The sequence below is a fragment of the Cnephaeus nilssonii genome, assembly GCF_951640355.1.
Source record: "Cnephaeus nilssonii genome assembly, chromosome: 14".
In the NCBI taxonomy this organism is placed as follows: domain Eukaryota; kingdom Metazoa; phylum Chordata; class Mammalia; order Chiroptera; family Vespertilionidae; genus Cnephaeus; species Cnephaeus nilssonii.
The window spans coordinates 80,653,572-80,681,018 of NC_137085.1; the positions used below are offsets into that span (position 1 = coordinate 80,653,572).

General features: G+C 53.8%; 1 protein-coding gene across 1 annotated transcript in view; it reads left to right on the plus strand.

The window, feature by feature from the left end:
• Window positions 1-330: 330 nt before the first annotated feature.
• The window catches only part of LOC307110532 (ubiquitin carboxyl-terminal hydrolase 17-like protein 13), a gene marked incomplete at both ends in the record, with an annotated part of 108,129 nt that continues 81,012 nt past the window's right edge, over window positions 331-27,447 (plus strand). The window contains 2 exon segments of the mRNA XM_079789633.1: window positions 331-690; window positions 694-1,844. Of these exon segments, the coding sequence (XP_079645759.1) occupies window positions 331-690; window positions 694-1,844 (1,511 nt within the window).

Sequence of the window (27,447 nt, forward strand, 5' to 3'; positions counted from 1 at the left end):
CCTCCCCTTTCTTCGAGGAACACCAGGCGTGGGGCGCGGAGACCAGCCTCTGTTCAGGAGCACCTTTTCTCGAGACCCTTGCGTTAATCCCACCTGAAAGGTGTGCCTGGGTCCGCCTGGGGCAGGAGGGCCCACACCCTAAAGTTGATTCCATCAAGCCTGGGGGCCACTGATTGGTGGAGCTCGTGGCTCCTCCCAGCACGCTCTGGGCCTATAAAAGGGCGGGTGGGGCGGCCAGGGCCTTCATTCTCAGACCTCCTCTGCCCCGGACGCTTCGTTCTCCAAGGGAGCTTTCAGGGGAGAGATCTCGCGAAGGCCCTGTCCGCGGACATGGAGGCCGCTTCTGCGCACCGGGAAGAGGAGCTTCAGCTCAGGCACCCCCCGAAGGTCGAATCCGCTGGATTCGGTGATGGGGCCGCGGAAGTCCACTGTGGCCCCCGCGGGCCTCAGGAACCACCACTGCCCCGGGAGAGCGGGTGCGCCCCACGGGGCCCACTGGCTCCCGCCGACACCCCTCCTCCGAGTGGGAGCTGGAGCCCGGGGAGACCCCACGCGGTGGGGGCCGGGCTTCAGAACCTGGGCAACACCTGCTACGCGAACGCGGCCCTGCAGTGCCTCAGCTACACCCCGCCCCTGGCCCGCTACCTGCTGTCCGGGCGGCACTCGGGGGCCTGCGGGCGGCGGGCGTCCTGAGCCCTGTGCGCCCTGCAGGCTCACGTGACCCGGGCCCTCCTGCGCCCCGGGGACGTCATCGTGCCCGAGGGGGAGCTGCTCGCGGGCTTCCACGCGTACCGGCAGGAGGACGCCCACGAGTTCCTCCTGTTCACGCTGGACGCCCTGCAGCGGGCCTGTGTGCCTGAGGAGCGGCCGCCGTCGCCGCCGGGCCGGCCCTCCCAGGAGGACGCCACCCTGATCCGTCGGGTCTTTGGAGGCCACTGGAGATCTCGGATCCAGTGCCTCCGCTGCCAGGGCGTGTCCGACACCCTGGACCCTTACCTGGACATCGGCCTGGACATCCAGGCGGCGCAGAGCGTGACCCAGGCCCTGGAGCTGCTGGTGAGGCCCGAGCGGCTGGGCGGGGCCGACGGCTACCAGTGCGGCAAGTGCCGCCGGAAGGTGCCGGCCACCAAGACGCTGCGCCTGCACGCGGCCTCCAGGGTGCTCACGCTCGTGCTGAAGCGGTTCTCGGCGCTCGCGGACAGCAAGGTGGAGCGGGACGTGCGCTACCCGGAGCACCTGGACCTGCGGCCCTACCTGTCCCAGGGGCGCCACGCGGGCCCGCTGCTGTACCGGCTCTACGCCGTGCTGGTCCACTCGGGCCGCACCTGCCACAGCGGCCACTACTTCTGCTACGTCCGAACCGCGGGCGGCCGGTGGTTTAAGATGGACGACGCCCAGGTGACCTCCTGCGACGCTTCTGAGGCCCTGAGCCAACGCGCCTATGTGCTCTTTTACGTCCAGACCAGTGAACTGGAAGGAGACAGTGGGAAACCCACATGCCCCGGGACCGAGCACAAGGTCGCGGCGTCGACCCAACGGGGTCCCGAGAGTGCCCCCAACTTCACGGGTCCCGGGTCCGAGGAGCCCACGCGAGAGCAGCGGCGACGGCCCCAGGAGCCATCCCGGCCCAAGCCTCAGTCCAACCTCAGGGAGGTCGCGTGTGCGGTGCCCGCCGAAGCCGTCCTCATTCACCAGTCCCGGGACCGAGGGGGCACGGCGGACCGCCTGCTCAACCATCCAGCCGGGGACGTCCTCCCCGGGGGGGCCAAGGGCACTGGCCAAGGCCCTGGTCCCAGAGGGGGAGCCAAGGCGAACAGGAAGAAGAAGAAGAAGCAGGGGCACAGGTCCGTGCCCGCGTGCCAGTGATGCCAGCAGCAGGAGTGGCCCAGGAGCCTGCAGGAGAGCCTTGGGCTGAGCGCTGAAGGGTGGGGGGGGGGGGGGAGAGGGCGGGCGTGGTGGGCGTGGTGCAGGGGCGATTGGGAGGGTGTGTGGAAGTGGGGGGCGGGTACACTTTTCAAGGGGCCAGATCAAGGGTGTTGAGCAGCATCTGTGTCCTGTATACAACATGTGTGGGGAGCAACACAGCTGCAGAGGCTGCCACACACTCCCGGGGCCCAACCCACCCCAGGACCTGGTGCTGCCTTTTTTTTTTTTGTTAATCCCCACCACGTATAGGGATATAGGGGATATAACGGATATAAGGGATATTGGAAATGGGGATATGGGGATATAATCGACATAGGGATATAGGGATAAAGTGATATAGAGATATAAGGGATATAGCGATATAAGGGATATAGGGATATAAGGGATCAAGGCATATAAGGGATAAAGGGATATAGCGATATAAGGGATAAAGGGATATAAGGGATAATGGGATATAGAGATATAAGGGATATAGGAATATAGGTATATAAGGGTAAATGTATAAAGGGATATAAGGGATATAGGGATATAGGGGATATAAAAGATATAGGGATATGGGGCTATAAGGGACTAGGGATATAATCCAGTCTTGTATCAGGGACCCAGACCTCCCTCCCTGGTCTGAACTGCCGTCCTAGGACCCAGACCTCCATCCGGGTCCCAGACCATCATGGCGGGTCCGAGAAGATTATCCCGGTTCCCAGGTTTCTAACACATAATCCAGTTGGGAACTGGGGCCTCTGTGTGCCTTGCAGGGTGTTGAGCAGCATCTGTGGCCTCTATACAACACGTGCGGGGAGCAACACAACTGCAGAGGCTGTCACACACCCCTGGGGGCCAACCCACCCCAGGTGCTAGTGCTGCCATTTTATAATTTTTTGGTTAATCCTCACTGGGGATAGGGATATAGGGGATATAAGGGATATAGGGGATATAAGGGATATAGGGATTTAAGGAATTAGGGATATAATACAGTCTTGTATGAGGGATGTAGTTCTCTATCTGTAACCCAGACCACCATTCCATAACCCAGATGTCCAGGTGAGGTACCAGACCGCCCACTGGGACCCAGACCTCCCTCCCTTGTCTGAACTACCATCCTAGGACCAAGACCTCCATCCGAGTCCCAGACCATCATGGCGGGGCCGAGAAGATTATCACAGGGCCCAGGTCTCTAACACAGAATCCAGTAGAGAACCACACCCCCAATACAAGACTAGATTCATGATGGGGCCGAGAAGATTATCCTGGGGCAAGGTCTCAAACACAGAATCCAGTCTTGTATCAGGGGTGTAGTTCTCTATCTGTTACCCAGACCACCATTCCAAAACCCAGATGTCCAGGTGAGGTACCAGACCTCTCTCCCTGGCCCGAACTGCCCTCCTAGGACCCAGACCTCCATCTGGGTCCCAGACCATCATGGCTGGGCCAAGAAGATTATCCTGGGGTAAGGCCTCAAACACAGAATCTTGTATCAGGGGTGTAGTTCTCCATCTGTAACCCAGACCATCATAACATAACCCAGATGTCCATGTGCGGTACCAGACCTCCCCCTGGGGCCTAGACTTCGCTCCCTGGCCCGAAGTATCCTCTCAGAACACATTCCTCTATCTGGGGCTCAGAACTACATCCGGGTCCCAGACCATCAGGGCAGGTCCGAGAAGATTATCCCGGGGCCCAGGTCTCTAACACAAAATCCAGTCTTGTATCAGGGGTGTACTTCTCTATCTGTAACCCAGACCACCATTCCATAACCCAGATGTCCAGGTGAGGTAAAAAACCACGCCCTGGGGCCCAGACCTCCCTCCCTGGCCCGAACTGCCCTCCTGGGACCCATTCCTCTATCCGGGGCTCAGACCTACATCCTGGTCCCAGACCATCAGAAGATTACCCAGGGGCCCTGGTTTCTAACACATAATCCGGTTGGGAACTGGGGCCTCTGTGTGCCTTGCAGGGTGTTGAGCAGCATCTGTGGCCTGTATACAACATGTGTGGGGAGCAACACAGCTGCAGAGGCTGCCACACACTCCCGGGGCCCAACACACCCCATGTTCGAGTGCTGCCATTTTTTTCTTTTTTGGTTAATCCTCACCAGAGATAGGGATATAGGGATATAGGGGATATAGGGATATAAGGTATATAAGGGATATAAGGAATATAGGGATATAGAAATATAGGGATATAGGTATATACGGATAAAGGGATATAAGGGATATAAGGGATACAAGGGTAAAGGGATAAAGAGATATAGAGGACATAGGGATATAAGGGATTAGGGATATAATCCAGTCTATAAGGGATTAGGGATATAATCCAGGGGTGTAGTTCTCTATCTGTAACCCAGACCACCATTCCATAACCCAGATGTCCAGGTGAGGTACCAGACCGCCCCAGGGGCCCAGACCTCCCTCCCTGTCCCGAATTGCCCTCCTAGGACCTATTCCTCTATCCGGGGCTCAGAACTACATCTGGGTCCCAGACCATCAGGGCAGGTCCGAGAAGATTATCCCGGGGCCCAGGTCTCTAACACAAAATCCAGTCTTGTATCAGGGGTGTAGTTCTCTATCTGTAACCCAGACCACCATTCCATAACCCAGATGTCCAGGTGAGGTACCAGACCGCCCCAGGGGCCCAGACCTCCCTCCCTGTCCCGAATTGCCCTCCTAGGACCTATTCCTCTATAAGGGACTCAGACCATCAGGGCAGGTCCGAGAAGATTATCCCGGGGCCCAGGTCTCTAACACAAAATCCAGTCTTGTATCAGGGGTGTACTTCTCTATCTGTAACCCAGACCACCATTCCATAACCCAGATGTCCAGGTGAGGTACCAGAACTCCCCCCGGAGCCAGACTTTGCTCCCTGGCCCGAACTATCCTCTCAGAACCCATTCCTCTATCCAGGGCTCAGACCTACATCCATGTCCCAGTCCATCATGGCGGGTCCAAAAAGATTATCCCGGGGCCCAGGTTTCTAACACATAATCCGGTTGGGAACTGGGGCCTCTGTGTGCCTTGCAGGGTGTTGAGCAGCATCTGTGGCCTGTATACAACACGTGTGGGGAGCAACACAACTGCAGAGGCTGCCACACACCCCCGGGGGCCAACCCACCCCAGGTGCTAGTCCTGCCATTTTTTTCTTTTTTGTTTAATCCTCACCAGGGATAGGGATATAGGGATATAGGGGATATAATAGATATAAAGATCATGGGAAATGGGGATAAAAGGGATATAGGGATATAGCAATAAAGGGATATAGCAATATAAGGGATATAGGGATATAAGGAATATAAGGGATATAAGGTATATATGGGATATGAGGAATATAAGGGATATAAGGTATATATGGGATATAAGGAATATAGGGATATAAGGATATAGAGATATAGCGATAAAGGAATATAGGGATATAAGGAATATAAGGGATATAGGGATGTAGAAATATAGGGATATAAGGGATAAAAGTGATATACGGTATATAAGGGATGTAAGAAATATAGGGATACAGTTCTCCATCTGTAACCCAGACCATCATAACATAACCCAGATGTCCATGTGCGGTACCAGACCTCCCCCTGGGGCCTAGACTTCGCTCCCTGGCCCGAAGTATCCTCTCAGAACACATTCCTCTATCTGGGGCTCAGAACTACATCCGGGTTCCAGACCATCAGGGCAGGTCCGAGAAGATTATCCCGGGGCCCAGGTCTCTAACACAAAATCCAGTCTTGTATCAGGGGTGTACTTCTCTATCTGTAACCCAGACCACCATTCCATAACCCAGATGTCCAGGTGAGGTAAAAAACCACGCCCTGGGGCCCAGACCTCCCTCCCTGGCCCGAACTGCCCTCCTGGGACCCATTCCTCTATCTGGGGCTCAGACCTACATCCTGGTCTCAGACCATCAGAAGATTACCCAGGGGCCCTGGTTTCTAACACATAATCCGGTTGGGAACTGGGGCCTCTGTGTGCCTTGCAGGGTGTTGAGCAGCATCTGTGGCCTGTATACAACATGTGTGGGGAGAAACACAGCTGCAGAGGCTGCCACACACTCCCGGGGCCCAACCCACCCCATGTTCGAGTGCTGCCATTTTTTTCTTTTTTGGTTAATCCTCACCAGAGATAGGGATATAGGGGATATAGGGATATAAGGTATATAAGGGATATAAGGAATATAGGGATATAGAAATATAGGTATATAGGTATATACGGATAAAGGGATATAACGGATACAAGGGTAAAGGGATAAAGAGGTATAGAGGAAATAGGGATATAAGGGATTAGGGATATAATCCAGTCTTGTATCAGGGGTGTAGTTCTCTAACCCAGACCACCATTCCATAACCCAGATGTCCAGGTGAGGTACCAGACCGCCCCAGGGGCCCAGACCTCCCTCCCTGTCCCGAATTGCCCTCCTAGGACCTATTCCTCTATCCGGGACTCAGAACTACATCCGGGTCCCAGACCATCAGGGCAGGTCCGAGAAGATTATCCCGGGGCCCAGGTCTCTAACACAAAATCCAGTCTTGTATCAGGGGTGTAGTTCTCTATCTGTAACCCAGACCATCATTCCATAACCCAGTTGTCCAGGTGAGGTACCAAAACTCCCCCCGGGGCCAGACTTTGCTCCCTGGCCCAAACTATCCTCTCAGAACCCATTCCTCTATCCGGGGCTCAGACCTACATCCATGTCCCAGTCCATCATGGCGGGTCCAAGAAGATTATCCCGGGGCCCAGGTTTCTAACACATAATCCGGTTGGGAACTGGGGCCTCTGTGTGCCTTGCAGGGTGTTGAGCAGCATCTGTGGCCTGTATACAACAAGTGTGGGGAGCAACACAACTGCAGAGGCTGCACGATACCCACTGTCCAAAAAAGAGCGGAATACGTATAACTGCCTGCCTCGAGGACTGCAGCCTCCAACCTCCTGGCTGTCTCAGTAGAGGCGGCCGGCACCTGCCTGCCTGCCAGGGTAAAGGCCCCGTGCCCAGTACTGGCTGCCTTGTTAGCAGGGGCCTCTGCTGTACGGAATGTCCCAGTAATGTCGGCCTGCCCGCTATGGCCTGCCTCAATAATGGCAGCCTCTCGTGGTACTCAGCACCTCGCTGTAAGGATTGACTGCCTCAATAATGACGGCCTGCACCGTACCCACTGCTGCAATGCTATCGGGCTCCGTGTAATTGCATTCCTCGAGGACAGTGACCTCACCGGTTCTGGGTGCTTCAAAAATGGCTGCCTTTAGGGTATGGAGTGACATACTGAACGCACAGGTTCACCATGTCAGTGCAGCAGCCCTTTGCAGGGCTGGGCTGTGAACGGGTGCAAAATCCAGGCTAGTAACTTTAGTCCATCCAGGGAAGGAATGACTCCCGCCCTGGACAGACTTGATGATTTTGAGGGATTTTCTTTTTTCCTGGGTGTTTGTTTGTTTTGGGGTAGAATTATTTGTTGCGTTCACGGGGCATTAGCTGGAATTTCAGCACCGTGGACAGGAGCGCACAGTGTTATTTCTTGAATGGCCACAACAGTAACTTGGTAACTAGGAACCAGTAACCTGGTAACCAGTAACCAGTCACCTGGTAAGCAGTCAACTGGTAAGTAGTAAACCAATAACTAGTGACCCGGTAAAAGGTTAGCAGGGGCGGTGGCGGGGCCTCCGCCTTACAGAAGGTCTCAGTAATGACGGCATGCTGAGTATGGCGTGCCTCAATTACAGCAGCATCTCGGGAGGGCGCTGCATCTTGCAGTACTCAGTACCTAGCTGTACGGACTGGCTGCCTCAATAATGGCGGCCTGCACAGTACCCATTACCGCAACCTGAGCGGCCTCCGTTTTTCTGCCTTCCTCCAGGAAAGCTGCCTCCAACCTCCTAGCTGCCTCAGTCAGAGGCGGCCTACACCTGCCTGCCTGCCAGGTTAAAGGCCCCGTGCCCTCTGCTAGCTGGGTCGTTAGCGGGAGCCTCTGCCGCATGAAAGGTCTCAGGAATGTCGGCCTGCAGCATTCGGCCTGCCTCAATAATGGCAACCTCTCGTGAGGACGCTGTATCTCGCAGTACTCAGCAACCTCGCTGTACAGACTGGCTGCCTGAATAATGGCGGCCTGCACCGTACCCATTGCTACAACCTGAGCGGGCTCCGTTTTTCAGCCTGCCTCCAGGAAAGCGGCCTCCAACCTCTTGGATGCCTGAGAAGAGGAGGCCTGCACCTGCCTGCCTGCCAGGGTAAAGGCCCCGTGCCCCGTACTGGCTGTCTCGTTAGCGGGGGCCTCTGTGTTGCGGCAGGTCTCGGTAATGTCGGCCTTCAGCATTCGGCCTGCCTCAATAATGGCGGCCTCTCACGAGGACGCTGTGTCTGGCGTTATTTAGCACCTCGCTATAGGGACGGGCTGTCTCAATAATGGTGGCCTTCTGGGTACCACAGCAGCAACCCGATAAAACTCCGAATAACTGGCTTCCTCGAGTCCTGTGGCCTCCAACCTGCTGGCAGCCTCAGTAGAGGCCGCTTGCACCTGCCTGCCTGCCAGGGTAAAGGCCCCAGGCATGCGTCTATTAAGGCGGCAAATGGCGAGCACGCTGCGTCTCGCAGGACCTGCACCTCGCTGCACGGACTAGCTTCCTCAAAAATGGCGGCCTGTACCGTACACAATGCCGCAGCCCAAGCGGGCTCCGTAAAACTGCCTGCCACAAGTACGGCCGCCTCCAACCCCCTGGCTGCATGAGTAGAGGAGGCCTGCACCTGCCGGCCTGCCAGGGCAAAGGCTCTGTGCCCAGTACTGGCTGCCTGGATGGCGGGGGCCTGCGCCGTAAGGAAGGTCTCAGTCATGGCGGCCTGCAGCGAATAGCTTGAGTCCATTAAGGCGGCCTCTCGCATCCACGCTGCATTTCGCGGGTCTCACCACCTCTCTGTTTGGACTGGCTGCCTCAATATTGGTGGCTTCTAGGTTTCCAAAGGGTTCATGATGTCAGCGCAGCAGCCGAGGCCTCCCTTTGCAAAGAGGGAGCAGGAAGCGGTGAAGTACCCACAACTGTGACTTTGCTCCATCCAGGGACGGAATGCATGCCGCCCTGCCCAGCCTCTCTGATCTTGTGACCCTTTCCGGCCCCACCCCCCCCCCCCACCCCCCCGGGTAGAATTTTCGGTGGAGTTCACAGGGTTTTAGCTGGAATTTCAGCAACAGGGACAGAGGCACAGCGTGTTATTCCGGAAAAGGCCACAGGAGGGCAGCAAAGGACAGGTTTTGCCTGACAGCTTCCTTTTGAGGTCCAGTGGAATAAGTATATGGTTCTATAGACAGACGTGTACAGTATAATCAGTAACTTACTTGAAAGAAAATGAAAACATTTATCTTATAAAAGCAGTGCATAACCCTGCTCTATGATTACATTCTGATAAATCACAAAATGAGGTGTACTTACTATTAGCACATTTCTATAACTCTCTGCCAAGGGGACGTCAGCCTCCAAACCCCTGGCTGCCTCAGTACAGGCGGCCGGCAACTGCCTGCGCGCCAGCGTAGGAACCCCGTGTCCCGTACTGGCTGTGTCCTTTACGGGGAGGGGTGGGAGGGCCTCTGCCGTACAGAAGGTCTCAGTAATGTCGGCCTGCAGCGTTCGGGCTTCCTCAATAATGGCGGCCTCTCGCGAGGACGCTGTGTCTCATGGTACTCAGCACCTTGCTGTACGAACTGGCTGCCTCAATTATGGCGGCCTGCACGATACCCACTGTCCAAAAAAGAGCGGAATACGTATAACTGCCTGCCTCGAGGACTGCAGCCTCCAACCTCCTGGCTGTCTCAGTAGAGGCGGCCGGCACCTGCCTGCCTGCCAGGGTAAAGGCCCCGTGCCCAGTACTGGCTGCCTTGTTAGCAGGGGCCTCTGCTGTACGGAATGTCCCAGTAATGTCGGCCTGCCCGCTATGGCCTGCCTCAATAATGGCAGCCTCTCGTGGTACTCAGCACCTCGCTGTAAGGATTGACTGCCTCAATAATGACGGCCTGCACCGTACCCACTGCTGCAATGCTATCGGGCTCCGTGTAATTGCATTCCTCGAGGACAGTGACCTCACCGGTTCTGGGTGCTTCAAAAATGGCTGCCTTTAGGGTATGGAGTGACATACTGAACGCACAGGTTCACCATGTCAGTGCAGCAGCCCTTTGCAGGGCTGGGCTGTGAACGGGTGCAAAATCCAGGCTAGTAACTTTAGTCCATCCAGGGAAGGAATGACTCCCGCCCTGGACAGACTTGATGATTTTGAGGGATTTTCTTTTTTTCTGGGTGTTTGTTTGTTTTGAGGTAGAATTATTTGTTGCGTTCACGGGGCATTAGCTGGAATTTCAGCACCGTGGACAGAAGCGCACAGTGTTATTTCGTGAATGGCCACAACAGTAACTAGGAACCAGTAACCTGGTAGCCAGTAACCAGTCACCTGGTAACCAGTTAACTGGTAAGTAGTAAACCAATAACTAGTGACCCGGTAAAAGGTTAGCAGGGGCGGTGGCGGGGCCTTCGCCTTACAGAAGGTCTCTGTAATGACGGCATGCTGAATATGGCGTGCCTCAATTACAGCAGCATCTCGGGAGGGCGCTGCATCTTGCAGTACTCAGTACCTAGCTGTACGGACTGGCTGCCTGAATAATGGCAGCTAGCACAGTACCAATTACCAAAACCTGAGTGGCATCCTTTTTTCTGCCTGCCTCCAGGAAAGCGGCCTCCAAACTCTTGGCTGCCTCAGTAGAGGAGGCCTGCACCCGCCTGCCTGCCAGGATGAAGACCCCGTGCCCTTTACTGACTGTGTCATTAGCAGGGGGCCTCTTCCGCATGAAAGGTCTCAGTAATGTAGGCCTGCCACATTCGTCCTGCCTCAATAATCGCGGCTTCTCGTGAGGACAGTGCTTCTCGTGGTACTCAACACCTTGCTGTACGAACTGCCTGACCCAATTATGGCGCCAGCACGATACCCACTAGCAAAACCAGAGTGGGCTTCTTATAATTGCCTGCCTTGAGGACTGCAGCCTCCAAACTTCTGGCTGCCTCAGTAGAGGCGGCCTGCACCTGCCTGCCTGCTAGGGTAAAGACCCCATGCCCCGTACTGGCTGCCTTGTTAGCAGGGGACTCTACTGTATGGCAGGTCTCAGTAATGTCGGCCTGCAGCATTCGGCCTGCCTCAATAATGGCGGCCTCTCGCGAGGACGCTGTGTCTCACGTTATTCAGCACCTCACTGTACGAAATTGCTGCCTGAATAATGTCGGCCTGCTCGGTACCACAGCAGCAACCCAATAAAACTCTGTATAACTGGCTGTGTCGAGGCCTGTGGCCTCCAAACTCCTGGCAGCCTTAGTAGAGTGAACCTGCACCTGCCTGCCTCCCAGGGTAAAGGCCCCGTGACCTCAACTGGCAGTCTCATTAGCGGGGGAGTCTGCTGTACGGCAGGTCTCAGTAATGTCGGCCTGCAACAGACGGCCTGCCTCAATAATGGCAGGCTCTCGCGAGGACTCTGCGTCTGGCAGAATTCAGCACTTCGCCTTATAGACTGGCTGCCTCAATAATGGTGGCCTTCTGGGTACCACAGCAGCAACCCGATAAAACTCCGGATAACTGGTTGCCTCGAGCCCTGTGTTCTGCAACCTGCTGGCAGCCTCAGTAGAGGCCGCTTGCACCTGCCTGCCTGCCACGGTAAAGGCCCCAGGCCCCGTACCGGCTGCCTCATTAGGGGGCGGCCTTCGCCTCACGGAAATTCTCAGTCATGGAGGCCTGCGGCGTAAGGCATGCATCCATTAAGGCGGCCTCTGGTGAGCACGCTGCGTCTCGCGGGACTCAGCACCTCGCTGCATGGACTAGCTTCCTCAACAATGGCGGCCTGTACCGTACACAATGCCGCAGCCCGAGCGGGCTCTGTAAAACTGCCTGCTACCCCCTGGCTGCATGAGTAGAGGAGGCCTGCACCTGGCGGCCTGCCAGGGTAAAGGCCCTGTGCCCAGTACTGGCTGCGTGGATGGTGGGGGCCTGCGCCGTAAGGAAGGTCTCAGTCATGGCGGCCTGCAGCGAATACCTTGAGTCAATTAAGGCGGCCTCTCGCATCCACGCTGCATTTCGCGGGTCTCACCACCTCTCAGTTCAGACTGGCTGCCTCAATATTGGTGGCTTCTAGGTTTCCAAAGGGTTCATGATGTCAGCGCAGCAGCCGAGGCCTCCCTTTGCAAAGAGGGAGCAGGAAGCGGTGAAGTACCCACAACTGTGACTTTGCTCCATCCAGGGACGGAATGCATGCCGCCCTGCCCAGCCTCTCTGATCTTGTCACCCTTTTTTCCTGGGTAGAATTTTCGGTCGAGTTCACAGGGCTTTAGCGGGAATGTCAGCACCAGGGACAAAGGCACAGCGTGTTATTCCTGAAATGGCCACAGGAGGGCAGCAAAGGATAGTTTTTGCCTGACAGCTTCCTTTTGAGGTCCAGTGGAATAAGTATATGGTTCCATAGACAGACGTGTACAGTATAATCAGTAACTTACTTGAAAGAAAATGAAAACATTTATCTGATAAAAGTCGTGCTTAACCCTGGTCTATAATCATAAACATTATGATAAATCACAAAATAGGGTGTACTTACTATTAGCACATTTCTATAACTCCCTGCCAAGGGGACAGCAGCCTCCACACCCCTGGTTGCCTCAGTAGAGGCGGCCTGCACCTGCTGGCCCGCCAGTGTAAAGACCTTGTGCCCACAACAGGGGGGTGGGGACATTTGTGGGGAGGGGTGTGGGCTGGGAATGGGGGGATGAGGAGAAATATGTGATACCTCAATCAATAAAGAAATTAAAATAAATACATAAATAAAATTTAGTTTAGGTCTAGGGTCATGGCTAGTTTTAGGGTTAAGGTTAGGCCTAGGGTAAGGGTTGGGTTTAGGGTTAGGTTTAGGGCTTGGGATAGGGGTAGGTTTAGGGTTAGGGTTAGGGTTAAGGCTATTGTTGGGGCTGGGTTTAGGCCTAAGTTTAGATTAGGGTTAGGGTTAGGGCTAGGGTCAGGACTAAGGCTAGTGCTAGGGTTAGGGTTAGGGTTGGGGTTATTTTTAGGGTTAGGGCTAGGGTTATGGTTGGGGTTATGGATAGTGCTAGGGTTAGGGTTAGGTTTATGGTTAGGGCTTGGGTTAGCCTTAAAGTTAGTGTTAGGGCTAGGGCTAGGGTAATGACTATGCATAGGGTTAGTATTAGGTTTAGGGCTATGATTAATGTTTGGGTTAGGGTTCGGGCTAGTGTTATGGTTAAGGTTAGGTTTAGGACTAGGGCTAGGGCTAGGGTTAGATTTAGGGCTATTGTTACGAAGAGGGCTCGATTTACGGGTAGTGTTATGTTTAGATTTAGGGTTAGGTTTATGGTTAGGGTAGTGTTAGGGGTAGGTTTAGGATTAGGATTACGTCTAAAATTAGATTTAAAAAAACACACAAACAAACAAACAAAAAGACGCCGTGCCCGTACTGGCTGTGTCATTCGCGGGAAGGGGTGTGGGGAGGGCCTCTGCTGTACGGAAGGTCTCAGTAATGTCGGCCTGCAGCATTCGGCCTTCCTCAATAATGGCGGCCTCTCGCGAGGACGCTGTGTCTCATGGTACTCAGCACCTTGCTGTACGAACCTGCTGACTCATTTATGGCGGCCTGCACGATACCCAATGCTGAAACCAGAGCATGCTTCGTATAACTGCCTGCCTCGAGGACTGCAGCTTCCAAACTTCTGGCTGCCTCAGTAGAGGTGGCCTGCATCTGCCTTCCTGCCAGGAAAAAGGCCCCGTGATCCGTACTGGCTGTCTCATTAGCAGGGGCGTCTGCCGTACGGCAGGTCTCAGTAATGTCGGCCTGCAGCATTCGGCCTGCCTCAATAATGGTAGCCTCTCGCGAGGACGCTGTATCTCCCAGTACTCAGCACCTCGCTGTACGGACTGGCTGCCTGAATAATGGCGGTCTGCACCGTACCAATTGCTGCAACCTGAGCGGGATCCATTTTTCTGCCTTCTTCCAGGAAAGCGGCCTCCAACCTCTTGGCTGCCTGAATAGAGGAGGCCTGCACATGCCTGCCTGCTAGGCTAAAGGTCCCGTGCCCCGTACTGGCTGCCTTGTTAGCAGGGGCCTCTGCTGTACGAAAGGTCTCAGTAATGTTGGCCTGTCCGCTATGGCCTGCCTCAATAATGGCAGCCTCTCATGGTACTCAGCACCTCGCTGTAAGGACTGACTGCCTCAATAATGACGGCCTGCACCGTACCCACTGCCGCAATGCTATAGGGCTTCGTGTAATTGCATTCCTCGAGGATGGTGACCTCATCGGTTCTGGGTGCTTCAAAAATGGCTCCCTTTAGGGTATGGACTGACATAGTGAACGCACACGTTCACCATGTCAGTGCAGCAGCCCTTTGCAGGGCTGGGCTATGAACGGGTGCAAACTCCAGGCTAGTGACTTTAGTACACCCAGGGAAGGAATGACTCCCGCCCTGGACAGACTTGATGATTTTGAGGGATTTTCTTTTTTTCTGGGTGTTTGTTTGTTTTGGGGTAGAATTATTTGTTGCGTTCACAGGGCATTAGCTGGAAATTCAGCACCATGGACAGAAGCACACGGTGTTATTTCTTGAATAGCCACAACAGTAACTTGGTAACGAGGAACCAGTAACCTGGTAACCAGTAACCAGTCACCTTGTAACCAGTTAACTGGTAAGTAGTAAACCAATAACTAGTGACCCGGTAAAAGGTTAGCAGGGGCGGTGGTGGGGCCTTCGCCGTACAGAAGGTCTCAGTAATGACGGCATGCTGAGTATGGCGTGCCTCAATTACAGCGGCATCTCGCGAGGGTGCTGCATCTCGCAGTACTCAGTACCTCGCTGTACTGACTGGCTGCCTCAATAATGGCGGCCTGCACAGTACCCATTGGTACAACCTGAGCGGGCTCCGTTTTTCAGCCTGCCTCCAGGAAAGCTGCCTCCAACCTCTTGGATGCCTGAGAAGAGGAGGCCTGCACCTGCCTGCCTGCTAGGGTAAAGGTCCCGTGCCTCGTACTGGCTGCCTTGTTAGCAGGGGCCTCTGCTGTACGAAAGGTCTCAGTAATGTCGGCCTGTCCGCTATGGCCTGCCTCAATAATGGCAGCCTCTCATGGTACTCAGCACCTCACTGTAAGGACTGACTGCCTCAATAATGACGGCCTGCACCATACCCACTGCCGCAATGCTATAGGGCTTCGTGTAATTGCATTCCTCGAGGATGGTGACCTCATCGGTTCTGGGTGCTTCAAAAATGGCTGCCTTTAGGGTATGGACTGACATAGTGAATGCACACGTTCACCATGTCAGTGCAGCAGCCCTTTGCAGGGCTGGGCTATGAACGGGTGCAAACTCCAGGCTAGTGACTTTAGTACACCCAGGGAAGGAATGACTCCCGCCCTGGACAGACTTGATGATTTTGAGGGATTTTCTTTTTTTTTCTGGGTGTTTGTTTGTTTGTTTTGGGGTAGAATTATTTGTTGCGTTCACAGGGCATTAGCTGGAAATTCAGCACCATGGACAGGAGCGCACAGTGTTATTTCTTGAATGGCCACAACAGTAACTTGGTAACGAGGAACCAGTAACCTGGTAACCAGTAACCAGTCACCTTGTAACCAGTTAACTGGTAAGTAGTAAACCAATAACTAGTGACCCGGTAAAAGGTTAGCAGGGGCGGTGGTGGGGCCTTCGCTGTACAGAAGGTCTCAGTAATGACGGCATGCTGAGTATGGCGTGCCTCAATTACAGCGGCATCTCGCGAGGGTGCTGCATCTTGCAGTACTCAGTACCTCGCTGTACTGACTGGCTGCCTCAATAATGGCGGCCTGCACAGTACCCATTGGTACAACCTGAGCGGGCTCCGTTTTTCAGCCTGCCTCCAGGAAAGCTGCCTCCAACCTCTTGGATGCCTGAGAAGAGGAGGCCTGCACCTGCCTGCCTGCCAGGGTAAAGGCCCCGTGCCCCGTACTGGCTGTCTCGTTAGCGGGGGCCTCTGTGGTGCGGCAGGTCTCAGTAATGTCGGCATGCAGCATTCGGCCTTCCTCAATAATCGCGGCCTCTCGCGAGGATGCTGTGTCTCACGGTACTCAGCATCTTGCTGTACGAACTGGCTGACTCAATTATGGCGGCCTGCACGATACCCACTGCCAAAACAAGAGCAGGCTTCGTATAACTGCCTGCCTGGAAGACTGCAAGCTCCAACCTCCTGGCTGCCTGGGTAGAGGTGGCCTGCACCTGCCTGCCTGCTAGGGTAAAGGCCCCGTGCCCCGTACTGGCTGCCTTGTTAGCAGGGGCCTCTGCTGTACGGCAGGCCTTAGTAATCTCGGCCTGCAGCATTCGGCTTGCCTCAATAATGGCAGCCTCTCTTGGTACTCAGCACCTCGCTGTAAGGACTGACTGCCTCAATAATGACGGCCTGCACCGTACCCACTGCCGCAATGCTATAGGGCTTCGTGTAATTGCATTCCTCGAGGATGGGGACCTCATCGGTTCTGGGTGCTTCAAAAATGGCTCCCTTTAGGGTATGGACTGTCATAGTGAACGCACACGTTCACCATTTCAGTGCAGCAGCCCTTTGCAGGGCTGGGCTATGAACGGGTGCAAACTCCAGGCTAGTGACTTTAGTGCATCCAGGGAAGGAATGACTCCCGCCCTGGACAGACTTGATGATTTTGAGGGATTTTCTTTTTTTTCTGGGTGTTTGTTTGTTTGTTTTGGGGTAGAATTATTTGTTGCGTTCATAGGGCATTAGCTGGAAATCCAGCACCATGGACAGAAGCACACGGTGTTATTTCTTGAATGGCCACAACAGTAACTTGGTAACTAGGAACCAGTAACCTGGTAACCAGTAACCAGTCACCTTGTAACCAGTTAACTGGTAAGTAGTAAACCAATAACTAGTGACCCGGTAAAAGGTTAGCAGGGGCGGTGGCGGGGCCTTCGCTGTACAGAAGGTCTCAGTAATGATGGCATGCTGAGTATGGCGTGCCTCAATTACAGCGGCATCTCGCGAGGGTGCTGCATCTTGCAGTACTCAGTACCTCGCTGTACTGACTGGCTGCCTGAATAATGGCGGCCTGCACAGTACCCATTGTCGCAACCTGAGCGGCCTTCGTTTTTCTGCCTTCCTCCAGGAAAGCTGCCTCCAACATCCTAGCTGCCTCAGTCGAGGCGGCGTACTCCTGCCTGCCTGCCAGGTTAAAGGCCCCGTGCCCTCTGCTAGCTGGGTCGTTAGCGGGAGCCTCTGCCGCATGAAAGGTCTCAGTAATGTTGGCCTGCAGCATTTGGCCTGCCTCAATAATGGCAACCTCTCGTGAGGACGCTGTATCTCGCAGTACTCAGCACCTCGCTGTACAGACTGGCTGCCTGAATAATGGCGGCCTGCACCGTACCCATTGCTACAACCTGAGCGGGCTCCGTTTTTCAGCCTGCCTCCAGGAAAGCGGCCTCCAACCTCTTGGATGCCTGAGAAGAGGAGGCCTGCACCTGCCTGCCTGCCAGGGTAAAGGCCTCGTGCCCCGTACTGGCTGTCTCGTTAGCGGGGGCCTCTGTGGTGTGGCAGGTCTCAGTAATGTCGGCATGCAGCATTCGGCCTCCCTCAATAATGGCGGCCTCTGGCGAGGATGCTGTGTCTCATAGGACTCAGCATCTTGCTGTATGAACTGGCCGACTCAATTATGGCGGCCTGCACGATACCCACTGCCAAAACAATAGCAGGCTTCCTATAACTTCCTGCCTGGAAGACTGCAAGCTCCAACCTCCTGGCTGCCTGGGTACAGGTGGCCTGCACCTGCCTGCCTGCTAGGGTAAAGGCCCCGTGCCCCGTACTGGCTGCCTTGTTAGCAGGGGCCTCTGCTGTACGGCAGGCCTTAGTAATCTCGGCCTGCAGCATTCGGCTTGCCTCAATAATGGCAGCCTCTCTTGGTACTCAGCACCTCGCTGTAAGGACTGACTGCCTCAATAATGACGGCCTGCACCGTACCCATTGCCGCAATGCTATAGGGCTTCGTGTAATTGCATTCCTCGAGGACGGTGACCTCATCGGTTCTGGGTGCTTCAAAAATGGCTGCCTTTAGGGTATGGACTGACATAGTGAACGCACAGGTTCACAATGTCAGTGCAACAGCCCTTTGCACAGCTGGGCTGTGAAGGGGTGCAAAATCCAGGCTAGTGACTTTAGTCCATCCAGGGAAGGAATGACTCCCGCCCAGGACAGACTTGATGATTTTGAGGGATTTTCTTTTTTTCTGGGTGTTTGTTTGTTTGTTTTGGGGTAGAATTATTTGTTGCGTTCACAGGGCATTAGCTGGAAATTCAGCACCATGGACAGAAGTACACGGTGTTATATCTTGAATGGCCTCAACAGTAACTTGGTGACTAGGAACCAGTAACCTGGTAACCAGTCACCTGGTAACCAGTCAACTGGTAAGTAGTAAACCAATAACTAGTGACCCGGTAAAAGGTTAGCAAGGCTGGTGGCGGGGCCTTCGCCGTACAGAACGTCTCAGTAATGACGGCATGCTGAGTATGGCGTGCCTCAATTACAGCGGCATCTCGCGAGGGTGCTGCATCTTGCAGTACTCAGTACCTCGCTGTACTGACTGGCTGCCTGAATAATGGCGGCCTGCACAGTACCCATTGCCTCAACCTGAGCGGCCTCCGTTTTTCTACCTGCCTCCAGGAAAGCAGCCTCCAACCTCCTAGCTGCCTCAGTCGAGGCGGCCTACACCTGCCTGCCTACCAGGGTAAAGGCCCCCTGCCCCATACTGGCTGTCTCGTTAGCAGGGGCCTCTGTCGTACGGCAGGTCTCAGTAATGTCGGCCAGCAGCATTCGGCCTGCTTCAATAATGGCAACCTCTCATGAGGACGCTGTATCTCGCAGTACTCAGCACCTCGCTGTACAGACTGCCAGCCTGAATAATGGCGGCCTGCACCGTACCCATTGCTGCAACCTGAGTGGCTCAGTTTTTCTGCTGCCTCCAGGAAAGCGGCCTCCAATCTCTTGGATGCCTGAGTAGAGGAGGCCTGCAGCTGCCTGCCTGCCAGGGTAAAGGCCCCGTGCCCCGTACTGGCTGTCTCGTTAGTGGGGGCCTCTGTGGTGCGGCAGGTCTCAGTAATGTCGGCATGCAGCATTCGGCCTCCCTCAATAATGGCGGCCTCTGGCGAGGATGCTGTGTCTCATAGTACTCAGCATCTTGCTGTACGAACTGGCTGACTCAATTATGGCGGCCTGCACGATACCCTCTGCCAAAATAAGAGCGGGCTTCGTATAACTGCCTGCCGGGAGGACTGCAGCCTCCAACCTCCTGGCTGCCTCAGTAGAGGCGGCGTGCACCTGCCTGCCTGCTAGGGTAACGGCCCCGTGCCCCATACTGGCTGCCTTTTTAGCAGGGGCTTCTGCTGTACTGAAGGTCTCAATAAGGTAGGCCTGCAGCAGATGGCCTGCCTCAATAATGGCAGGCTCTCACGAGCACTTTGCGTCTCGCAGAATTCAGCACCTCGCTGTATAGACTGGCTGCTTCAATAATGGCGCCCGTCTGGGTACCACAGCAGCAACCTGATAAAACTTCGAATAACTGGCTGCCTAGAGCCCTGTGGCCTCCAACCTGCTGGCAGCCTCAGTAGAGGCCGCTTGTACCTGCGTGCCTGCCAGGGTAAAGAACACGAACCCCGTACTAGTTGCCTCGTTAGGGGGCGGCCTTCGCCTTACGGAAATTCTCAGTCATGGCGGCCTAATGTGTAAGGCATGCATCCATGAAGGCGGCCTCTGGCGAGCACGCTGCGTCTCGCGGGAATCAGCACCTGGCTGCACAGACTAGCTTCCTCAACAATGGCGGCCTGTACCGTACCCACTGCTGCAGCCTGAGCGGGCTGCAGCATTCGGCTTGCCTCAATAATGGCAGCCTGTCTTGGTACTCAGTACCTCGCTGTAAGGACTGACTGCCTCAATAATCACGGCCTGCACCGTACCAACTGCTGCAATGCTATCGGGCTCCGTGTAATTGGATTCCTCGAGGACGGTGACCTCACCGGTTCTGGGTGCTTCAAAAATGGCTGCCTTTAGGGTATGGACTGACGTAGTGAACGCACACGTTCACCATGTCAGTGCAGCAGCCTTTTGCAGGGCTGGGCTGTGATCGAGTGCAAACTCCAGGCTAGTGACTTTAGTGCATCCAGGGAAGGAATGACTCCCGCCCTGGACAGACTTGATGATTTTGAGGGATTTTCTTTTTTTCTGGGTGTTTGTTTGTTTGTTTGGGGGTAGAATTATTTTTTGCGTTCACAGGGCATTAGCTGGGATTTCAGCACCATGGACAGAAGCACACGATGTTATTTCTTGAATGGCCATAACAGTAACTTGGTAACGAGGAACCAGTAACCTGGTAACCAGTAACCAGTCACCTGGTAACCAGTCAACTGGTAAGTAGTAAACCAATAAGTAGTGACCCGGTAAACGGTTAGCAGGGGTGGTGGCGGGGCCTTCGACGTACAGAAGGTCTCAGTAATGACGGCATGCTGAGTATGGCGTGCCTCAATTACATTGGTATCTCGGGAGGGCGCTGCATCTTGCAGTACTCAGTACCTTGCTGTACTTACTGGCTGCCTGAATAATGGCGGCCTGCACAGTACCCATTGCCTCAACCTGAGCGGCCTCCGTTTTTCTACCTGCCTCCAGGAAAGCAGCCTCCAACCTCCTAGCGGCCTGCCCAGTACCCATTGCCGCAACCTGAGCGGCCTCTGTTTTTCTGTCTGCCTCCAGGAAAGCGGCCTCCAACCACCTGGCTGCCTCAGTAGAGGAGGCCCACACCTGCCTGCCTGGCAGGGTAGAGGCCTCAGGTCCCGTAATGGTCACCTCGTGAGGGGGCAGCCTACGGCATACGAAAGGTCGCAGTCACAGTGGCCTGTGGCGTATGTCATGCATTAATTAATGTTTCTGTATCATAGATGTTTGTAACTCTCTATCCCTCTCATTTCCTCTCTGAAAAATCAATAAAATATATTTTAAAAAAATATAAAAGAAAATCCCATATATTTAATCCCATCAGTAAATCCCAATATACTAATCCCATCAGTAAAAACCACATATATTAATCCCATCAGTAAAAAATCTCTCACATGCTAATCCCATCAGTAAAAAATCCCATATATTTATACCATCAGTAAAATCCAATATAGTAATTCTATCTGTGAAATCCAATATATATAATCCCATATATCTAATCCCAGGTATCACTCATGGCGGCCTGCAGCGAATATCAAGATTCAATTAAATTGGCCTCTTGTATACACGATGCTTTTCGCGGGTCTCAGGACCTCGCTGTTCGCAATGGCTGCCTCAATATTGCTGGCTTCTAGGTTTCCAAAGGGTTCATGATGTCAGCGCAGCAGCCCAGGCCTCCCTTTACAGGGACGGAGGAGGAAGCGGTGAAGAACCCATAACGGTGACTTCGGTCCATCCAGGCATGGAATGAATGCCGCTTTGCCCAGCCTCTCTCATCTTGTGATTCTTTTTTCCTGGGTACAATTTTTGGTCCAGTTCACAGGGCTTTAGTTGGAATTTCAGCATCAGGGACAGAGGCACAGCATGTTATTCCTGGAAAGGCCAATAGAGGGCAACAAAGGATAGTATTTGCCTTACAGCTTCCTTCTGAGGGCCAGTGTAATAAGGATATAGTTCCATAGACAGACTTGTACAGTATAATCAGTAACTTACTTGAAAGAAAATGAAAACATTTATCTTATAAAACCACTATATAATCATGCTCTATGATTACATTCTGATAAATCACAAAATAAGGAGGACTTACTATTAGCATATTGCTATAACTCCCTGCCAAGGGTACGTCAGCCTCCAACCCCCTGGCTGCCTCAGTGGAGGCGGCCTGCACCTGCCTGCCTGACAGGGTAAAAGCTCTGTGCCCAGTACTGGCTTCCTGGATAGCGGGGACTTGCGCTGTATAGAAGGTCTCATTCATGGCGGCCTGTGGCATAGCGCATGCGTCCATTAAGGCGGCTCTCCCGATGACGACGCTGCGTCTTGCGGGACTCAGCACCTCGCTGCACAGACTGGCTGCCTCAACAATGGCGGCCTGTACCGCAGCCCAAGCGGGCTCCTTAAAACTGCCTGCCACGAGGACGGCGGCCTCCCACCCCCTGGCTGCATGAGTAGAGGAGGCCTGCATCTGCCGGCCTGCCAGGGGAAAGGCTCTGTGCCCAGGACTGGCTGCCTGGGTAGAAGAGGCCTGCGCCATACGGAAGGTCTCAGTCATGGCGGCCAGTGGCAGATGGCATGCGTCCATTAAGGCAGCCTCTCGCGAGCATCCTGTGTCTCCCGGGCCTCAATACCTCGCTGGGCAGACTGGCTGCCTGAAAAATGGCGGCTTGCGCCGTACCCACTACCGCATCCCGAAAGGGCTGCCAATAACTGCCTACCAAGAGGACGGCGGCCTCCAACCCCCTGGCTGCATGAGTAGAGGAGGCTTGCAACTGCCGGTCGGTCAGGGTAAAGGCCCCGGGCCCCCTACTGGCTGCCTCGTGGGGGGGTGGGGCGGGCTACGCCGTAGGGAAGGTCTCAGTCATGGCGAATTGCAGCGTATGGCAAGCGTCAATTAATGTTTCTCTCTTATCTATGTTTCTATCTGTCTATCCCTCTCCAGTCCTCTCTGTGAAAAATCAATAAAATATATTTTTTAAAAAATAAAAAAATAAAAGCAGATATATGTAATCCTATCATTCAAAATCCCATATATTGATCCCATCGATAAAATCCCATCACCCTAAACCCATCAACCAAAGCCCATCACCCTAACCCCATCACCATAAATCCATCAACCTAATCCTATCAGCATGAACCCATCAACCTAATTTAAATGATGGTGGCAAATGATGGGGCCAGGTGATGGTGCCATATGATGGGGCCATATGATGGTGCAAAATGATAGTGCCATACGATGGGGACAAATAATGGGGACAAATGATGGGGACAGGTGATGGGGCTAAATGATACATTTGGTTAATCCTCACACGAGCATAGTTTTTCCATTGATTTTTAGAGAGACAGCGGTAGCGGGGAGGGTGACAGAGAGAGAGAGATGGTTTGTTTGCCTCTTGCACACACCCCAACCAGGACAGGGATCAAGCCTGCAGCCCAGGCACATGCTCTGGCCCGGGAATCAAACCGGAGACTCTTCGATGTACAGGATGCTCTAACCACGGATCCACACCGGCCAGGGCCAACACCATTTTTAAAAGTAAGTTAGGGAGTGTGGACAGGGGCGCAGCGCATCGGGGTAGCCCTGCATCCCAGGACTTGATCGAGGCGACGGTCCCTTACCTCAAGTTTCCTCCTGGCCATGGTCATGTCCTCACGGGAAGATCAGGGATGCCCCACCCCCGCCCCGACCCACCCCATCTGGACCTGGGAGGCCAGCCCAAAAGTCTGGGACAAAGTCCTTTTGAGGAAAGCGACTGAGGAACATTCTGGGAGCTTTGCGGGGTCTGGAACTTACCTCCTGGTCCACCTGGGAGGCATTGGCAGCCCTTAAAATGGACGCGAAGCCTGAAGTTCCCTTTCGGGGACACCTGACACCCGGTGGACCATCGACTGGTCGCAGGCCCTCCGGCAGCCGGTGTGGAAGCATGGGGCCGTGTCACCGGATGGTGAACAAGACCCGGGCGTCCCGGGAGGCATACAGACTTGCCCGGGAAGGTGCTCTGGAGGCTTTGCCACTGGAGGTGTGGGCATCTACCTGACACTGAGCCTTGAGTGGGGCCCAGGGGCCTGTGTGAGCTCAGATACAAAGGGTGAATACAGTAACCAGGTGTGGGAGGAAGGAAGAGGCAGCGCCACAACTGGCCGTGGCATGTGCAAAGGCCTTGGGGCAGAGCAAGCCGGAAAGAAGGCAGGTGGCCGGGCATGGACAGTGACGTGTGTGTGCAAGGGCAGGCGGAAGCCAGACCCCACTGGAAAGTTTTGCTTCATGTAGGGAAAGAGATGTAAGGTGACACGGTCCTTGCATCTGTAGGGGCTAGCAAGCCTGGCACCCTACCCACACAGATTTCCCAGGCCTGCTTGTATGGCAACTAATCAGTATAACGAGAGCAGCCCCTGCCTACAGAGCTTTCCCAGGGTTTGTTTATATGACTGCTATTAGTAGGATAAGAGGTAGTTTCATGGCTTCCCAAGAAATATGTATCCAACTAGTGAGAAAGAATGTTTTCCTTGTGATTGATTCCCTGCTTAGTGTCTTATGTATAAAAAGCACTGTATTACTAATAAAAGTTGCCAGAGCTCCTCGAGAGTTTGTGCACCTCCCGAATCCCGCTGTCCTGTCTTCCTTTCTTTTCTGAAATCCCACCTCCCTACCTCAGCCCAGTTCAACCCATCAGGCTGGACCTGATAAAAGATGACTTTGATTTGCTAAAGATGAATTTGAAGGGTAAAAGGGGAATTTGTGTTGCAAAATGTGAATGACTCTGTATTTGAGAAGCATCCAAATGAGTCGCTCTTTCCAGGATGCTAGTAAATTCCAACATTGCTCCATATTTTTTCAAGTTACTTCTTTGTTATTAAAGTTATTATTACTGAGCACTTGTTTATTCTAGTAAATTAGTTGTAAACAAGTTTTTTTTCTGATTAAAATATTCTAGTTAATAGTTTGGTGTTGCAATACAGTCATTTTGAAACGTGTTCGTGTAACTTAAGGGGTTCTGTTTGATACATATGCCTGTCTCTTTTAGAATGAAAGATAAAATAATTCTGTAGAAATGTGCTAAGAGGAAGGACTCCTTCTTTTGTGATTTATCACAATGTAATCATAGAGCAGGGTTATATACTGGTTTTATAAGATAAACGCTTTCATTTTCTTTCAAGTAAGTTACTGATTATACTGTACACATCTGTCTATGGAACTATATACTTATTACCCTGGCCCTCAGAAGGAAGCTGTCAGGCAAAAAACTATCCTCTGCTGCTGTCCTGTGTCCATTCAAAAATAAAACGCTGTGCCTCTGTCCCTGGTGCTGACATTCCAGCTAAAGCCCTGTGAACTCGACCGAAAATTCTACCCAGGAAAATAGGGTCACAAGATCAGCGAGGCTTGGCAGGGCGGCATGCATAGTTGTGGGTTCTTCACCGTTTCCTGCTCTCTCCCTGCAAAGGGAGGCCTCGGTTGCTGCGCTGACATCATGAACCCTTTGGAAACCTAGAAGCCAACAATATTGAGGAAGCCAGTCTCAACAGCGAGGTGCTAAGACTGAAAATGCAGCGTGGATGCGAGAGGCCGCCTTAATTGACTCATGTTATTCGCTGCAGGCCGCCATGACTGAGACCTTCCCTATGGCATAGGCCCCTGCTATCCAGGCAGCCAGTATTGGGCACAGAGCCTTTACCCTGTCAGGCCAGCAGGTGCAGGCATCCTCTACTCATGCAGCCAGGGGGTGGGAGGACTACGTCCTCGTGGCAGGCAGTTTTACGGAGCCCACTCGGCTGTGGCAGTGGGTATCGTGCAGGCCGCCATTGTTGAAGCAGGCCAAATGCTGCAGGCCGACATTACTGAAACCTTCCGTATGGCAGAGGCCCCCCATCTAACAAGGCATCCGGTGTGGGGCACGGGGCCTTTACACTGGTAGGCAGGCAGGTGCAGGCTGACTCTACTGAGGCTGCCAGGAGATTGGAGGACACAGGCCTCGACACAGCCATTTTGGGGTTTCTGCTGTGGTACCCAGCAGGCCGCCATTATTGATGCAGCCAGTCCATACAGCGAGTTGCTGAGTACCGTGAGATACAGAGTCCTCTTGAGATGCCGCCATTATTGAGGCAGTCCGTATGCAGTAGGTTGACATTACTGAGACCTTCAGTACAGCAGAGGCGCCTGCTAACAAGGCAGCCAGTACAGAGCACGGGGCCTTTACCCTGGCAGGCAGGCAGGTGCAGGCCTCCTCTATTGAGGTAGGCAAGAGGTTGGAGGCTGCTTTCCTGGAGGCAGTCAGAAAAATGGAGTCCGGGGCCCAGACTTCGCTCTCTGACCTGAATGATCCTCTCAGAACCCATTCCTCTATCCAGGGCTCACACCTACATCTGGGTCCCAGACCATCAGGGCGGGTCCGACAAGATTATCCCGGGGCCCAGCATTCTAACACAGAATCCAGTCTTGAATTAGGGGCATAGTTCTCTATCTGTAACCCAGACCAACATTCCATAACCCAGATGTCCAAGTGAGGTCCCAGACCGCCCCCCAGGGGCCCAGACATCCCTTCCTTGCCTGAACTGCCCTCATAAGACCCAGAACTCTATCTGAGGCTCAAACCTACATCCGGGTCCCAGACCATCATGGTGGGGCCGAGAATATTATCCAGGGGCCCAGGTTTCTAACACAGAATCTAGTCTTGTATCAGGGGTGTAGTTCTCCATCTGTAACCCAGACCATCATAATGAAATCCAGATGTCCATGTGAGGTACCAGACCTCCCCCGGGGCCCAGACTTCACTCCCTGGCCCAAACGATCCTCTCAGAACCCATTCCTCTATCCGGAGCTCAGACCTACATCTGGGTCCCAGACCATCATGACGGGGCCGAGAAGATTATCCCGGGGCCCAGGTTTCTAACACAGAATCCAGTCTTGTATCAGGGGTGTAGTTCTCCATCTGTAATCCAGTCCACCATTCCATAACCCAGATGTCCAGGTGAGGAAGCAAACCGCCCCTCGGGGCCCAGACCTCCATCCCTGGTCCGAATTGTCCTTCTAGAACACAGACTTCAATCCGGGGCTCAGACCTACATCCAGGTCCTCGACCATCATGAAAGGGCCAAGAAGATTATCCCGGGGTCTAGGTTTCTAACACAGAATCCAGTCTTGTATCAGAGGTGTAGTTCTTTATCTGTAACACAGACCACCATTCCATAACCCAGATGTCCAGGTGAGGTACCAGTCCGCCTCCCGGGGCCCAGACTTCCCTCCCTGGCCCGAAATGCCCTCCTGGTACCCAGACCTTAATCTGGGGTTCAGACCTACACCCGGGTCCCAGACCATCATGGCTGGTCCGAGAAGATTATCCCTGGACCCAGGTTTCTAGCACAGAATCCAATCTTGTATTAGTGGTGTAGTTCTCTATCTGTAACCCAGACCACCATTCCATAACCACATGTCCAGGTGAGTCACCAGAACTTCCCCCGGGGGCCCAGAGTTTGCTCCCTGGCCTGAATGATCCTCTGAGAACCCATTCCTCTATCCAGGGCTTAGACCTATATCCGGGTCCTTGACCATTATGGCGGGTCTGAGATTATCCGGGGGCCCAGGACTCTAACATTTAGAATCCAGTCTTGTATCAGGGGTGTAGATCTCTTTCTGCAACCCAGACCACCATTCCATAATCCAGATGTCCAGGTGAGGTACCAGACCGCTCCCTGGGGCCCAGACTTCCTTCCCTGGCCCAAACTGCCTTCCTAGGACCCAGACCTACATCCGTGGCTCAGACCTCCATTCGGGTCCCAGACCATCATTGTAGGTCCGAGAA